This window comes from Calcarisporiella thermophila (genome assembly GCF_041956535.1).
Source record: "Calcarisporiella thermophila strain CBS 279.70 unplaced genomic scaffold VTP21scaffold_11, whole genome shotgun sequence".
NCBI classification, from domain to species: Eukaryota; Fungi; Calcarisporiellomycota; class Calcarisporiellomycetes; order Calcarisporiellales; family Calcarisporiellaceae; genus Calcarisporiella; species Calcarisporiella thermophila.
This window is the reverse complement of record NW_027192201.1, coordinates 123,364-139,047: the sequence shown is the minus strand read 5'-3', so window position 1 is coordinate 139,047 and position 15,684 is coordinate 123,364. Positions and strand designations below refer to the sequence as shown.

General features: G+C 46.2%; 7 protein-coding genes across 7 annotated transcripts; 3 read left to right on the top strand and 4 right to left on the bottom strand.

The window, feature by feature from the left end:
• Nucleotides 1-673: 673 nt before the first annotated feature.
• On the bottom strand, nt 674-2,522 carry VTP21DRAFT_1173 (uncharacterized protein; the record flags this gene model as incomplete). Its single annotated transcript, XM_069391206.1, has 11 exons — nt 674-858; nt 932-1,067; nt 1,133-1,207; nt 1,277-1,285; nt 1,388-1,497; nt 1,577-1,740; nt 1,804-1,925; nt 1,998-2,085; nt 2,149-2,187; nt 2,264-2,320; nt 2,401-2,522. The coding sequence occupies 11 exons, from the start codon at nt 2,520-2,522 to the stop codon at nt 674-676; spliced, it is 1,107 nt and encodes a 368-aa protein (XP_069251294.1).
• A 566-nt stretch (nt 2,523-3,088) lies between these two features.
• VTP21DRAFT_1172 (uncharacterized protein) lies at nt 3,089-5,011 on the top strand (the record flags this gene model as incomplete). Its single annotated transcript, XM_069391195.1, has 3 exons — nt 3,089-3,464; nt 3,548-3,657; nt 3,719-5,011. 3 exons carry the CDS (start codon nt 3,089-3,091, stop codon nt 5,009-5,011), a joined length of 1,779 nt encoding a protein of 592 aa, XP_069251293.1.
• A 323-nt stretch (nt 5,012-5,334) lies between these two features.
• Nucleotides 5,335-8,143, bottom strand: VTP21DRAFT_1171 (uncharacterized protein; the record flags this gene model as incomplete). Its single annotated transcript, XM_069391184.1, has 8 exons — nt 5,335-6,219; nt 6,318-6,700; nt 6,764-7,151; nt 7,221-7,305; nt 7,370-7,456; nt 7,513-7,733; nt 7,824-7,999; nt 8,065-8,143. 8 exons carry the CDS (start codon nt 8,141-8,143, stop codon nt 5,335-5,337), a joined length of 2,304 nt encoding a protein of 767 aa, XP_069251292.1.
• A 94-nt stretch (nt 8,144-8,237) lies between these two features.
• Nucleotides 8,238-9,431, bottom strand: VTP21DRAFT_1170 (uncharacterized protein; the record flags this gene model as incomplete). Its single annotated transcript, XM_069391173.1, has 6 exons — nt 8,238-8,672; nt 8,740-8,849; nt 8,915-8,960; nt 9,025-9,079; nt 9,136-9,180; nt 9,271-9,431. 6 exons carry the CDS (start codon nt 9,429-9,431, stop codon nt 8,238-8,240), a joined length of 852 nt encoding a protein of 283 aa, XP_069251291.1.
• Nucleotides 9,432-9,577: 146 nt separating this feature from the next.
• On the bottom strand, nt 9,578-10,995 carry VTP21DRAFT_1169 (uncharacterized protein; the record flags this gene model as incomplete). Its single annotated transcript, XM_069391161.1, has 5 exons — nt 9,578-9,670; nt 9,735-10,382; nt 10,450-10,599; nt 10,693-10,800; nt 10,870-10,995. 5 exons carry the CDS (start codon nt 10,993-10,995, stop codon nt 9,578-9,580), a joined length of 1,125 nt encoding a protein of 374 aa, XP_069251290.1.
• Nucleotides 10,996-11,565: 570 nt separating this feature from the next.
• On the top strand, nt 11,566-12,778 carry VTP21DRAFT_1168 (uncharacterized protein; the record flags this gene model as incomplete). The annotated part of the gene is made up of 2 exons (XM_069391150.1): nt 11,566-11,623; nt 11,685-12,778. The coding sequence occupies 2 exons, from the start codon at nt 11,566-11,568 to the stop codon at nt 12,776-12,778; spliced, it is 1,152 nt and encodes a 383-aa protein (XP_069251289.1).
• A 309-nt stretch (nt 12,779-13,087) lies between these two features.
• VTP21DRAFT_1167 (uncharacterized protein) lies at nt 13,088-15,170 on the top strand (the record flags this gene model as incomplete). Its single annotated transcript, XM_069391139.1, has 7 exons — nt 13,088-13,278; nt 13,353-13,449; nt 13,513-13,572; nt 13,638-13,882; nt 13,952-14,167; nt 14,242-14,415; nt 14,507-15,170. 7 exons carry the CDS (start codon nt 13,088-13,090, stop codon nt 15,168-15,170), a joined length of 1,647 nt encoding a protein of 548 aa, XP_069251288.1.
• Nucleotides 15,171-15,684: the final 514 nt, after the last annotated feature.

The following is a 15,684-nucleotide window of genomic DNA, read 5'->3' as shown; positions in this document are numbered from 1 at the left end:
ATGCTTGTGTATATATGCGAGTGAAGAGATATTTTCAAAGCAAGGCAGGAATGAATGGGTTGTGAAAGGTATAAGCAAAGCAACGAAATGGCGGTAATGCAAGAGAAGAAATGAAACGAATGCAAAGTAATGCTAGGTAAATGAATGCAAAAGAAATGAATGTAAAAAGAGAGTAAGGGGGAGAGATGAAAAAAAAGCGAGAAGAAAGAACAAAGAGAACAAAGCCAAAGGAGACCGAAAAGTAAGTTTTCAATGTACTCTTTCTCCCATAGTACAGTATAGAAGCAATCAGGTAGCGTCTAGTTCGGAAAATAGCACCCCAACTTGTCCCTGTTTTCATTTATTTTCCGGCCAGTCAACGGCCGGATCTGGTGTGTGACACGATCAATATCTTTGATTTCGTGTTACAGTCATCTTCTTACAAAAAAATTGAATTGCACTCTTTTGCATCATTAGTGCACTGGTAGCATCAACCGAGTTTGAGACTTCGAAAAGCAGTCTTCTACATAGAAGACATGGACCGCTTCTGCTACGCATATTTTAGAATGATCAATAGCAAGTATGAATGCACTGGGAGAGAATGACGTGCTCCAATTCCGTGGACTAAGAAAATTTTTTAAATAAAACCCAAAAATTTTGGATCTTTATTTCCCCTTTTTTGTTTCAGAAAAGGTTATAGACTCATTCCCTCTCTGCTCAGAGCCCATCGAACTCCCTCTTCAACGTGCTCGGCTATGAAATCAGCCTGGTGTTCTGATTTGTTTTCCGGTCCCTGGAATACTCCCGTCCGCACGAGAATGGAAGTCCAACCATAGGCGTTGGCACCCGCAATGTCGGCAGCCGGGTTATCTCCCACAGCTAAACCGAAAAATAACGACATTGGTATCCTATGCTAAGCGCACATATATATGGAATAGCAACAGCTTCTCACCGTAAACCCTTCCGCTTTCAATAGTTTGTCCGTATATAAACTTGGAATGTTCATTCAACAGCTTTTCCGCATACTGGTAGGTAGTCCTTTCTGGCTTCCCAAACAGTGTGTATTTTAGCTCCTGACCAGTAAGATCCTAAAGACACAGGAGATAAGGGTTAGTTAGCATCCAATCTCGAATCTCAGAATGAAGTGCAATACTTTGTATATAGTCTTGAGAGCGAGACGGAATGATCCCTGAGCAAGCCTGGGGAGCGGGAAATTATTACTCCAAATCTATTTTGAGAAAAAATCGGCTTATTAGGCTAACGAAGAAGTGATTATGGTGGCAATAAAATCTCATACAATATCAGGCTAATCGAAAGGCCGGATTCCAGAAAAGAAGCGCAATAATCAAGATTGGAACAGAGGTCAGCTTTACGAGATATTTGGGTAAGAAGTAGGGCGCTATTTTACATTTGAAAAGAAAAGTGGTATTTCTTGCTTGCTTAGATCCTCTCTCCTGGTGCCCACAACTCCTCCCTCCGACACCAGCACATCCGTCACGATCTGCAAATCTCTCCCCCCTATAGAAAAAAATAAATTCAGTCCAAACATGTCTCACAATGGAAACGAGCTCCCACAACCTAAATAAAGGACACTCACAATCTCTTGAATCATGGAACATCATCACTGCCTCAATTGGTTCCCGTGTAAAGTCAATTTTGCGCGCTTGTTCAATTTCATCGTACGGCAGTTTTTTAAATGGCCAGATGCTCGGGTCATTGGCAAGGATATCGTCTGGAACTATAACGCGATCGAAGCCATACCTAACAAAAAAACAATGAATACGCAAAGATCAAGCTTAGTTTTGGTATACATCAGGGGATTACTTTTTGGCCACCGTTTGGCAGGCTCTTCCCGCGCCCCCCACTACTAATACATTCTTGTTTCTAAAATCGGAAGCCAGTTGACACATCGGGCTATGAGAGAGCACCAACTCACTAGGTGAGATCTATTGTAGCGTGGGGGTTTATTATTAGCAAAGCTGTTCCAACCAAAAGTCAATGAGAACATTTATCATTACCCTGATACCTAATTTCTCAGAGAGCTCCGATGCCTTCTCCTCTTCCGTCACTCCACCTCCATTCGTCAAAAGAATAAAGGGTATACGGCTTCAGAAAGGGAGTTAGAAATGTCATTGTCGCTACGTTATTATCTTATTGATTAATACACACCGTCTTCCCGAGCTCTCGCCCGACAATCCTCGCAAAACCCTGGAAGATAAAATAAAGAAGCAATATAAGCATTTAAACTTTCATAAAAGAGAATTGACAAGATAGTGTCATATACTTTTTGGCTTCAGGCAACACGCGGTCGCCCTTCAATAAAACACCATCGATATCGAACCTATCAACAGAAAAGGATAGCGAGGATGGCGTTTATTTATTTTTTTTTACATTCTGGAGATCCAACCGATAGGTACTTACGCGAAGCCAAACCTTCTGGAGGAGGTTGCCTTGTGACGCCTAAAGTAGATTGTGGCTATATTTTTCGGTTTCGGTAAGAGGGTTCTCGCGTGACGAGTATTAAAGCGACTATACATTTGCATTTGACACGAATTCAAAAGCTCCTGAAGATATATAGAAGTGGATGTGAACTACAATGATGAAGCTAGCGAAAGGAAGGGGGGTAATGGGGGGTGTCTATTTTCAGCGCTATACTACAACTTTCAACTCCTACTTCAGAGATAAATAGGTCTAACCATATAATGCTTCAAAGAAGCCATTCAAGAAGAGCTGGGAGCTGAAAGAAAACTCTACAGAACAGAAAACTGCGCTCGTGGATAGGTTGTGACTGCGGGCTCTAAGCCGCTAAACCACTTAACCCTGTTTGAGGCTCTGGTAGAAATTGAGCACGCTCCACACTTTTCCAACTCCTCTCCAAGTACGTTTTCTTATTTCCTCCCTCACTAACCACTGTTGTTTTGGCCTCGACTGAACAATAAAAACCATATTAACCTTGATACTTTTCCTCCCAGTTTACCCAGAGAACGTGTTCCCTGTGCATCTTATTCTATTTCATTCCATCCTTATATATAACTGTTCTTTTGCTCAATCACCTAACATATTATCTGGCACCGACCTCAATATTCTTGAGAACAGCAATAGCAATTTGATGGTGGCCGTTGAGTTTTTTGTTTCGACCGACAGCAGTCTCCACCTTCTCGACGATAATCTCCCTCTAGGACAAAACTCCAAGCCTAAGCCCAGGCGCCTCCAGGTGCTGCGGCCGTCTATTGCCACCAGTGGCAATAATTTGGAAGTGCCTCCGCGTCGAAAGCGTAGCTCCTCAGGATCTTTTATTAGCAGACTCTCCATTGACGATAAGCTCAAGGGCGTGGTGACTCTTGCGCGACGCGCTTCGTTGGGTAAAAAAGGCAAGAAGAATTCGTCTGAAGAACGGGACGGGGAGGCAAGGAAGGATTCGGGCGAGGAAGGACGCATAGTCTATTCGGCGAACAAGGAAGACTATAAAAACATTCGCCTTATTGGTATGACTTCTTCTTCATTTGGGTCTTAAATAGCAATCTCTCATTATAATGCATTTTCCGCGTTCTTATGCGCTCCTGGTTAGGCACCGGCGGGTCTGCGAAGGTGTACTACGCGACTTTCCAAGGATTTCCCATTGCTCTGAAGACGGTGGATTTCGAGCAGATTCCGCAATGCCTTATAGACGAGTCCAGGGTAACTATACACCCCGCTTTCTCGCTGTCTTCATTTCCATTAACTCGATATCTCCTCTCAGAGGGAAACGCAAATTATGAATCTCTGTCGACACGCCAATCTCCTCTCGGTGCACACTGCCTTCGTCGCCGACACGACTCTGCACATTGTCACTCCACTTATCCACTACGGGTCATGCCGCGAGATTCTTCGCACTCTCTTCCCGTATGGTCTTCCGGAGTTTGCGATAACCCAGCTCCTTGCCCAGCTGCTCTCCGCCCTAGTCTATCTCCATGCGAGCGGATTTGTGCACCGTGACGTAAAACCAGGAAATATGCTCCTTGACAAAGCGGGAAATCTGAAACTTGCGGATTTTGGATTAAGCATTTCGAGCATGGAGGACGCAGACAAAGTGAATGGTGGAGGAACGCCGGTATATATGGCTCCAGAGGTGATTACGCGTCAGGGATGTGACGCGCGTGCGGATATCTGGAGTTTCGGCATCACTGCTCTCGAATTCGCCTATGGCCGCCCGCCTTACCACCGCGTGCCGAAACGCGAAATCCTGCGTCTCATCCTGAAGTGTGATCCCCCACGCCTAGACCCGCTCGAGTGCGCACGACCTTATTCGCCCGCGCTGAGGGATATCATCTCTTTTTGCCTGAGGAAAGACCCTTCACGAAGGCCAACGGCACTGCAACTTTTGCGGCACCCATACTTCGCAAGTATTCAGATGGGAAAGCGCAATGTCTCGCTGGTTGAGGCACTGCGACTGGACAGAATGCCTCCTGTGTGGGAGCGCACTAATCCCATCAGGAAACCTGCGTCCTGCCCCGCTGCCCAACAGCTATTCTGGTCCCCCTCGCAAGTGTGGGACTTTGCCATCTCTAATCATCTGAATGCGGACATTCCGCTGCCCATTCAGTGCGCTGAAGGGATTCAGAGTGATGATAGAGCAATAGTGAAGGTTGACACGGAGCTCGTCAATACCAATATAGTGCTGACTGAGAAATTAGCTGCAACCCCTCAGCCGTCGGGGCCAATGGCAGTGCCCACGGGTGAGGAGGGAGATTCCACCGTGACAATACAAAGATACAAATCCATAACTCAATCCATTCCCGTCGCTCTCACAACCGACCTATCTCTTATCGATGACGGGGATATGGACGTCAAAACCCCAAATCTACTCTACATCGACCTATCTCCCGCCCCTATACCCAATAGAATCTCTCCATTTCCTCCGAAGAGACTGACAATCATAGAATCCAGTGCGCGAAACACTCCTTACCCTTGGGCCGAAATGAGCAATGGAATGGTAAAAGACGCTAGCCCCCAATTACCCGAACAGCCAGAAGTGGAACCCATTAAGGAATGAGGAAATCTACATAGTTTTTGTGTTCTTTTTTATTAGAATTCCCCTTTCTCCCCCTTCCCCCCCCCCCCCCCCTTTCTCCTATTATGTACTCTACCGTTGAAGTCCTCCAAAGGAAAATATGTAGTTTATTTGTCTTGTCCGTATTTATCCATTATTCTTGTGTATATTTGTATACCCCTGTGAATGCTATCTGCATTCTCTCTTTGATCCATTTCTGTGCTTCCCCCTCCCTTATACTCACCTTTTTTTCATTTCAGAGAGTGATATATACACGATTATAGTTAAATAGAAAAAATGGTCGGCTTTATACATTAGGAATGACACTATATCCTACAGAGATCCATATACCCAAGAAAGAAAAAAAAAATACATCCTACTCTTCTTCCCCCCGTCAACTCCTCTTCCTCCAGTAAAATCTCCTCCTCCTCCTCTAACTTGCGTTTTTTCGCCGGCTCCCTATTTGATACTTCTCTTTCGGGCTTGACCTCCTCGTCTCTTGTCTCCACATATAGCCCCTCCCAATCCTCTTTATCGCCTTCTTTCTCTCTTTTCTTTCGCTCAAGTGCCTGCTGTTCTCTCACCTCCCTCACCTCTCTTACTCGCCTTCTCCACACGCGGGGCGGCATTCTCCCTTCGAAATCAACCGTTCTCTCCTCTTCGCTCTTATATCTACTCGTCCAATAGACCCTGGTAAGGGAGTCATTTACCCCCAGTTTTGTTTCCTGGCGACGCCGCGCACGGGAGTCCTCGCTCTCCGTTGGGGTAGTGTACTGAAGATAGGGTCGGAGGGCTGTCAATTTGCCGCTCCCTGGAATTCCCTCTTTGTCAGCGTGGCGTCCACGCTTCAAGACCGATGTAGGAGAGCGCGTGTTTATTTCTTCGCGCTCGCGGAGAGACATGCCCCGGTACCTGTCCAGAGACTTCCAACCCTCTTCCTCAGGAGGCTCGAGTTCTTTTGAGTCTAGAGCGGTAGAATCCGAAGCGTCGGCAGGAGGAAGGACAGGCGTCCCATCTGGCCCAATGGATTCGGAAATGAGATTGAAAATATCCTCGTACTGCTTACCCTCTTCACTAAAGATCTTGGCCACGGAATAAATAATTTTCAAGAGGCGCGTAGCTTCTCTCCTTGTCTCCTCCTTGCCCATTCGTTTGAGAAAAACCCCGCGGTGATCCCCCCTCTCGCGGCAATCAATGAGAGTGGTCAGCAACTAATATGATTTTGTCAGAGCATGTTAAAATATGGATTAAGAAAACTTCCAGACAATAAGGATTTAAATTCTGCAAGCAAGATGGCTAAGCAACATACCTCCTGGACTACCTGTGCAGTTTCCTTCCCAATACCCCCCACGAAATCGTCCCGGAGTTTCCCAAACAAATGCAGAGGACCATCTCCCACTCCTCCCGCCTCGTCCATGGTTCCGTTCAGCCACTTGGTTCCCATGATTGCCTTCCTTCCGCGGATCCCCTTTCCTTTCTTTTTCAGTTCGAATTTGGCAGGCATTACGACAGCGTCCATGAATTCCCGTAGCACCTCTTCCTGGAGCGTGTTTTTGGTGGAAGCCATAGAGGAGGAGGGGGGTGTTGCCAAGCGAAGCGGATCAACGCAATGAAGAAACACGATGCCCCGGTGTGCCGCAAGGAGATGTGTCACTTGCATTGTTTTTCGGTTTGCAAGAGCATAAAGCCCCCCTAGGAGTTTTCAAAAGTTCAAGCTAAGCTCAGCTATTTTCCAACCCGAAATAAAAGATTTACCTTGCAAAATATTGTTAATCAAAATCGACGTTGATACAAATGAGCTGTCTACACTGGTAACCGCGTGCACACACCTGCACGGGAGAATGTCAAGGTCGACCGCCTGCAAGGAGCCCCACGCAACGGTGAGCGTCAACTCCTCCATTATTTCTGCCTGATTCAGTCTCCATTTCTTAATAACCGAGCTTTCTTCATTATTGCGGATATGGGTGGTCGTTGGGTATAATAGGCGAATGTGCCGTGAATTGGGATGAATCGCGTCGTCAGGTTTTGCAATACGCAAGCATCCTAGTCGACGGTGTATCATCGCTAGGTGTAGGAGTGCTTGAAGAAGAGACGTGGAGGTGGCTTCGATGTTATATATAGACATTGAAAGTTTGCTGTTTAGCTAGACAAATATGCAAGAAATTAAACTAGATGAGAATAGAGCCGAGATTCTTGCATAGGATGGATTTACTTTAAGATGGTGGGTATCATCTGGTAATGATTGTATGTCCTTTGGAAATATGCGGATCACATCGAAATGGCAATAGTCTACCGACCTAGTGAGTAGATAAGGTTTAATCCTAAATCGAATACCGTTATTAAGATATTCCCTCCCATTACCTTTTCCCCTGCTCCTTCATATTTTCCCAGACTTGTGAAATCATCTTTTCAATTTCTATCATTTCACACCCTGGCATCTCCCTATACCTATCACAAGCCATCAGTATGCCTTTTGCTACATAAAAATAAATGGAGCCACGCACTTGCCACCACCTTCGTCCACTCCTTTGGCCATTAAAACCATAACTATACGTCCCCCATCTAACCATTTTGCGCTACCATCACCTTCCTCTTCTTCACCCTCTTCTTTAGACTCGTCATCATTTTCGCCTAGCATTGAGAGTGCGACATCCAATGCAAACGGAAGCCTGGATGGGTTGGGGCTAACATTCTGTGGAAAAATGTTCACAAATCCACTAGCCACCTATATATTTTCACAAACAAGTTCATGTCTCGAATTAGAATTCTCTGGAAAAAGCCATAACAAACGGCCTGCATTGAAACATTAACTCACACTTGCGTAGTTTTGATCTTCAACTTTCCACGAGTTCAAAATAGCAATCACAGGCGGAGGTCCGGCAACATGAACACTCACTAGAGCTTCAGAAGGGGAGAAAAGATCGTAAACTATCCGGCAATATTCAATGGTTGCTTGAACCAGTGCAGACCAAAGAGGAGGAGGCGGAAGATCTAGCATTTCATGATACGCGTTAGAAAATAACCATGCTAGCATACAACAGAAACCGGATAATTACTTGATGGCCAGTGTTCACTTGCCAATGGATGTCGTGTTTCAGGGTGACAATCCAGTAGAATTATGGTTCGCTTATGCATATTAGCTACTCCTCATTTGCCTTATCATATGGGAGAAATATATTCGAGGTGAGATGGTACAAAATTTATTGTGACTGCTAGATGGAATGAAGAATCATGCTCGTGTTTCTTTGACACTGTTCACTAGTTTGAGCGCGTCCCTGGCGCTCTCCGACTCCTGCTTGCTAGGGTCATCGCTATATTTCCTGGTCAACCGCTTTATATCTGAGAAAAACTCTAGATTATGTGCGCCCTCGGTGATAGAACTGGGATCCAGAGCAGAAAGTATTCGAAGCAATTTTCGTTTGCTCTCCTCATAATCGAAGTGATCTAACACTCTCTCCAACCCCTGAAGAATATCCTGCGCATGCCCATTGTTAATCCACTCTTCCAAAATCGCGAGACGTTCTCTATCTAAGCGTGCAAGTTTTAGCCGTTGCATCAGTGTCTCTCTCTGTTTTTGAGAACTTTCGCCTTCGTTGTTGGAGTCGATATCGGCATGAGCCAAGCTAGTTTGAGAAAGGACGCGAGATGTTTGGGGCCTTGTGGGCTAGCAGAGATACGGTATTGTGAGGAAGAGGGACATTAAGGGAGCAACCACTTGGAGAAACCCATACCATTCTTCTTCGTAGTCGAACCCAACGACGTCGTCGAACAAATGAGCGGAAGGGCAAATGATTACCGTGCCAGACAGCACCATGAAATTTAAGCGCATATTCCCACCCGTCTACCATTTTAAAACTCTGTGTGAAAATCGTATGTATATCACCCCACGAAGCTAGCTCAGCGTACCTTCATCCACATCACCCGACATATCAACCAGCCACTGCTTGTGGACCTAACAAGGTATTCCAATACTATTACTATAAGAGAGACACAATATTATTTACGGTTCAACTCACCCATTCCCATGTGGGATCTGGCAATTGGTAATTGTGGATATCCATAGGAGAATAGCTAAAAAAAGGGAATATTGAGCCTAATTTAAAGACAAAACCCAGAAACTCGCTCACTTGAGATCTCTGTCGGACCATGGAGGAGGATCTATTTGTATTAGACTGTTATAATAAGAATGGAAAGAGATGGTGAGCGTAATGTTTTTTCAACAGCCTGCCCATTACAGCATGCTTTTTTTCCCTTTTTCTTACGATTTTGAACTAAATTTCGGTACGCCAAATAGATAAGCTCCTCTTTGGCATTCGTAGAGCATATCGAGTGCATATTCAATCTTGGAGGGATTGGCGGATGTACTCGCATTTTGGATGTCAACTATGTTTTCATCACTTACAATGGCTTCCGAAGAGTGCATTTCACACAATTTTAAAGAGTCCCCCTTAGGAAACGGTCACCGGCCATTTTAGCATTGAATGGAGTGGCGTAAAGAGAGTCACGCAGAATTGAATATGCCAAGATGTCTTTCTATAAAGATATTTTATTGAATAAAAAAAAACTATCTTAAGCCCCGATCTTCTTTCCGAGGGTCTGCTTGACTGCTTTTTCGATGACATCGGTAGTGGGGAAGGATAATGTCTCGAGGTTTTGCGCATACTAAACGAAAGAGAGGTAAGGAGGTTTCCAAGGTCAGTCGGATTCCAAGGAGTTCAATACTTACGGGGGTGGGGATGTCTGCGCCAGTAACCCGCGACACTGGTGCGTCGAGATAATCGAATGCAGATGTCTCCATCATCTGTGCGCAGATCTCGGATCCAACGCCGAACTGTGGCCATCCGCCCTCTACTGTCACCAAGCGATGTGTCTTCTTCACCGACTTGACGATGGCATCCACATCCAAGGGCCGAATCGAGCGCAAGTTGATGACTTCAGCGTCACAGATTCCAGCCTCCTTTAGCTTGTTGGCGGCCTCGAGGGCGAATCCCACGGCACGGGAGTGGGCGACCAGGGTGATGTCTTTGCCCTCCTTCTCAATCTTCGCCTTTCCGATATCGATCACGAAGTCTTTCGACATCGCCGCATCAGACATCGGGAAGCTCACACCATACATCAGCTCGTTCTCTAATACGACTACTGGATTGGGATCGCGGATGGCCGCCTTCAAGAGACCCTTGGCGTCCTCCGAGTTCCAAGGGCTGACTACCTTAAGGCCAGGTACGGAGCCATACCACGCGGCGAAGCACTGGGAATGCTGTGCTGCCACACCTGCTGCGGCGCCGTTTGGCCCACGGAAGACGATTGGGCATTCAACCGTTCCCGCGGACATGTAGTGTGTTTTGGCTGCGGAATTGACGATGTGATCGATTGCCTTTAGAATGCGGAGAATATTCTGTTATGAAGTTTGCTCTGACAAATGGAGCGATAGCCATATCTACCTGCATTGCAAAGTTGAATGTCATGAATTCGCAAATGGGACGCAAACCGGCAAGAGCTGCACCGACGGCGAGACCTGCGAAGCCCATCTCCGTAATGGGAGTATCGATAACGCGCTTCGAACCAAATTTATCTAGGAGACCTTTCGTGACCTAATGGTTACAAAAAAAAAAAAGGTGAATAAATCCGGATGGACAAGAAAAGGCCCTGACAGGTAACGAAAAAAAAAATCACAAGAAATTCACCTTATAAGCACCATTGTACTGGGCAACCTCCTCACCCATGATGAAAACCTTCTCATCGCGAATAAGTTCCTCCTCCATGGCAACGTTCAAGGCTTCGCGGACAGTCAACTAATGAATCAGATCAATTAAAGAACATGAATGAAAACGCCCATTAAATTGAGGGTGTTCAATCATTACCTCATTGTTGCTGGTGCTCTGGTACCGCTTTTGCAATGAGATAAGCGACCGGCTCGCAGTAGTAGCTACTGGGGCAAGATTTGTGCGGGTAACGGAAAGCTGGTGCCAGAGAGAGCGTGCGAACATATTCAGACTAGGAATGGATGGAAATAATGTTCGATGTTAAAAAAAGTGTGGTTGAAGAATACAAAATAAACAATCGATGGAATTTCAGAAAGTATCAGAAGGTACGCGCTGCGAGATCAATTTCGTTGGGGCAAGGAAAAGAGTTCTTTATGTGCTACTTCATATCTAAGTATCCTTTGTACCATCAGAAAGGGTTATCATATATAGGGTAGAGAAAAAAAAATTAGCCGATCGCTTCTGCTTTATAATAGCTTTTAACTTTAAGTTGGCATTTAACAAGCTGCTTGGGCATGAATTATGATACATGTAATTGCGTTAGAGAAATTAGTTCCATCGTAGACTACTTGGAATAGATTTTGGAATGCATCAGGAATTGCTTCGGCAATGATGAACCTAAGAGACATGCGTCACCATGGAGCATAAGAGCTTCATGGTTATTTATTAAAGTTTGACAGTTTGAGAAATAGAGGTCACGCCTGTTATTGAAACCCTCGCAATATTTTGCCATAGGCAATTATTCATCCCAAAAAATTACACGATATTGAAGTATTAAATAGTTTCACACAGGGGATGGAATTTCATGACTCTGCTAATGCCAAAAAGATGAATCAAAATGAGGACTATAATGGTGGGTATTGCTTCCCCTCTGCATAAAATTAGATTTTTTTAACTGATCCTGGAGGTGATAGATGACACGCTAGTTGCGGATTTTATCTCACTTCATATGGATGATGCCTTTCAACTTAAATCACGCTACGAATCTCTTCTTCATACAACACGAAGCATAGCGTCACGCCGTGGCCGCCACCTTACCCATCTTAATCCGAAAGCAGACATTACATCATCCCCGCGACACTTGCTTCATAAACGCACCATGGACTTTCAACAAATTCAATTGCTGGAAGGGGAGAAAGGGGAATTGAGCGAAGAGCTAGAGCAGATGAAACGCAAGCATCGCGAACAGAGCACCCATTATAAGAGGCGCGTGGATGAGCTAGAGAGGCAATTGGAATGGCTGCAGGAGTGCATTGAAAATGAGAGATCCAGAGCCGAGGTCTTTTCGCACAAGCTCAGCGACGAAAACGAGGACCGTGGGGGTAAGGAGCTTGAGGAATACAAGTGGGTGATAGACGAACTTTCCAAAAAATGCGACCAACTCGAGGCGGAAAAAGCGCGACTCTCTTCCGAAAACCATCGTCTCGCGCACGCCAAATCCGAGCTCACGGCCCACATCACGGCCATCATTCAGGACTTTGAGCGCCTGAGCGAGGAATACCACACCATCCAGTTCAATCGTGCAGACTACGAGAGACTCAAGGAGGCATATGCACGCCAGACAGAGCTAGTGAATACGCTGGAAATACAAGTCGAAGGGTATCGCGAACAGGTTTACGAAGCTCTCCCTTCGCCTTGCAATACCGTCAGCAGTGTTGCAACCTCGTCGTGGAATGACTCCTCCGACCTAATTCCCCAGCCTACCCTCCTGGAGGAGCTGCAGAAGGAGTTTTTCAAAAACACCGAGCACGAGAAGAAGCTAAAAACCCTTGCCGAACTTGGAGAGACCGTGTTTGACAGTGTCGTCGACGGAATGCTTGAGTGCGCGTGCTTTCTGGCTCGAAGGCGAAACAGAGCCGGCGAGTTCAAAGCGAGGATCCGCCGAGGCTCTCTAGGGCTCTTGCTTCGGGTCATGAGGCGGATCTTTCGAAGCCTCTTCCGGTGGTGCGTCCACATTTGCATCCTCATTCTGATATTGGTGAAAGAGCTGATAGAAGGGCCCCTTTGAGCAGAGGGGGGAGGAGAGGGGGAAAGAACCATCGCACGTATGAATGTATATGAATACTATGTCGCATTAATTATAGAACACTTTTCGCATCCTATGTTATTATTTATGCACTATAATTTAACTGTAATTTCACTTTATCTCTTCACACATTTATTAATGGCTTCACGGTATTATTAATTCCAATGCCTTGCCCCCAGGTTTCATTTTTTAACTTCGATTCAACGCCTTATATTTTCTGATATAAATTTCCAATTTCTTTCCCTATGCAGTCTAATTTTTGCCTCCTTCCTTTTCTTACGCACCAATAAAATGATCGAGCAAATTCGCAACTTCATTCGCTACGGTGGCAGCAAAAATCGAGACGAGCACCTTAGTCCTAAGGAGAAGGAGGGAGTTGGCTCAAAGATCGCCAAAATCGTGGCGGAGGAAAGACAGGCGCGCTTGCAGCTACCGCATTACCCGGGTTTAGAGCGCTACAAGCTCCTGGAGAAAATGGGCGAGTAAGTTGTCTCCTTTCCTTTCTCCACCCCATCCATGGCCGGCCGTACTGATAAGATCTTGCCTTTTGTTCTAGCGGTGCCTACTCCAATGTGTATAAAGCAGTGGACAGCCAGACCGGCCAGAAGGTTGCGGTAAAGGCAGTGAGGAAGAGAGATCTAAGGCTCGCGCAGGTAATCCAATTTTGCTCCGTCTCCTTAGGCCTTTGCTTAACCGAACTATCTCGCTTGGCTTAGAGAGATACAGACAAACATCTGCATAAAGACATTAAAGGGAATCAGAAGCGAGCAGATCAGGTATGTACAGTCCAGTTTAAATACAATGCCCTCCGCCTAATTTCTCTATCTGTTCTTCGTGCCAGCGCATCGGCATCATGAAAGAGATTCAAATTATGCGCATGATAGATCACCCCAATGTAGTGCGACTGTTAGATTTCAGTGAGGCAGACGACTATTATTATCTTATTCTTGAGTTGGTGGAGGGGGGCGAGTTGTTCCATCAAATCGTGAAGCTTACTTATTTTTCAGAGCCTTTGTCGCGGCATGTCATCACCCAGGTGGCAGAGGCCATCCGGTATTTGCACAATGAGAAGGGAATCGTCCACCGGTAATGATCACGAACTTTTTCGGGGAAGAATGTTGGGGCGCATCGTTGACTCTGTTTTTCTATTACTAGAGATATCAAGCCGGAAAACATCCTCTTTGAACCTATTCCGTTCCGACCCTCGGTCCAACCACAGAAAATATTGCCCGGCGATGAGAATAAAGCCGATGAAGGGGAGTTCATCCCCGGAGTGGGGGGTGGAGGTATTGGCCGCGTAAAAATCGCCGACTTTGGACTTTCCAAGATCATCTGGGAAGAGAGCACGCAAACCCCCTGTGGTACCGTAGGGTAAGTGACTCATCCTAGACGAAGACCGCACCGAGCCCAAGATGGCTAAAACACCAATGTCTTGTATAATATAGTTATACCGCTCCAGAGATCGTGAGAGATGAGCGATACAGTAAGGCAGTGGATATGTGGGCGCTCGGTTGTGTGCTCTACACACTACTGTGCGGGTTCCCGCCCTTCTACGATGAGTCTATTCGCCAATTAACACGTAAAGTTGCCAACGGCGAATACAGTTTCCTTTCGCCCTGGTAAGATCTCCTTTTCTGCTCCTTCCCCTCCCCCTCCTGCTAAGCCGCTGTACACCAGACCCTGAGATTGATCCATATTTTTTAACCATAGGTGGGATGACATCAGCGATTCCGCCAAGGATCTCGTCTCCAATCTGCTCTGTGTGGATGCCGAGAAACGCTACGATATCGACCAATTCTTCAAGCACCCGTGGGTCCTTGAAGGAATGGCCGAGGTAGAGACGGTTACACCGGGCATGGCATTGGCCGAGCCACACCGTGTCAGGCGAAAGGAGAAGGTATCACCAGGCATTGCGACTCTAAAGGAGATCTTCGACGTAAGCAACGCGGTACAACGAATGGAAGAGCAAGGAAGAGGACGGCGGGAGATAGAGGAGACCATCATGGAGGAGGAGGAGGAGGAGGAGGAGGAGGAGGAGGAAGAGAAGCCAAAACCGGCCCACGCAGAACCCACCAAGGATAAGGCACCCGCCGTGCCTATGATGCCTGCTATGGGCAAGCCTCTACAGCCGCACTTGCAACCCCGCGCTGGCGACAAACCCTATCACCCGCGACATACCCAAGTACCGTCCCCGCCCCCCGCTCCATCTGACCCTGTGCGGCAGCGACAGATTGCGCGGCAACAACTACGCCAGCATCAGCAGAAACAGAGTGAAAAGGTCATGAACTTGAGCCTGGACCATGCATCGCTTCTCGAGCGGCGAAAGGCCAAGAAGGCAATGCTTCCACCGTTGGCCGAAGCGAGCAAGTCATAGTATCCTTGATTTATTTTTTTATGGGCATGTTGGTTTTTCCATCCTAGCTTTTTTTTTTTCTCCCCCTGTATCCCTAATTTTCAAAGAGACACTTGTAGCATACATAAAGAACCTGTTCCAAAACCCCTAGATTTTTTTTTTTGGTGTATTTACGACGTTTCCAATATCAAGTTATTAACTTTTCATTCTCCTCATCTCTCCACTTCTCCAGAAGCCATCCCCTGGGTGGCCTTGGGTTCAAATTTTTGGCTCTACCACCGCGAGTTATGAAGGAGAAATAGCACTTGCCACTCGAACCGATCCACCTGCCATGCCCTCCTCTCCAGGGTAGATCTATCTGGCTCTTGAGCTTAATTTTATTGTGAGAAAACAATGTAGGAAAAAAAAAAAAGAGAGGCGGGAAGAGACAGCGATATCTTGGGGGAAAAGTAGAGAAAAAGAGAAGGCAAAAGAAAAGAGAACTAAACAAAAGAATATAAAATTCAAGCGATCACAGAGAAATTCAAAGAGACAT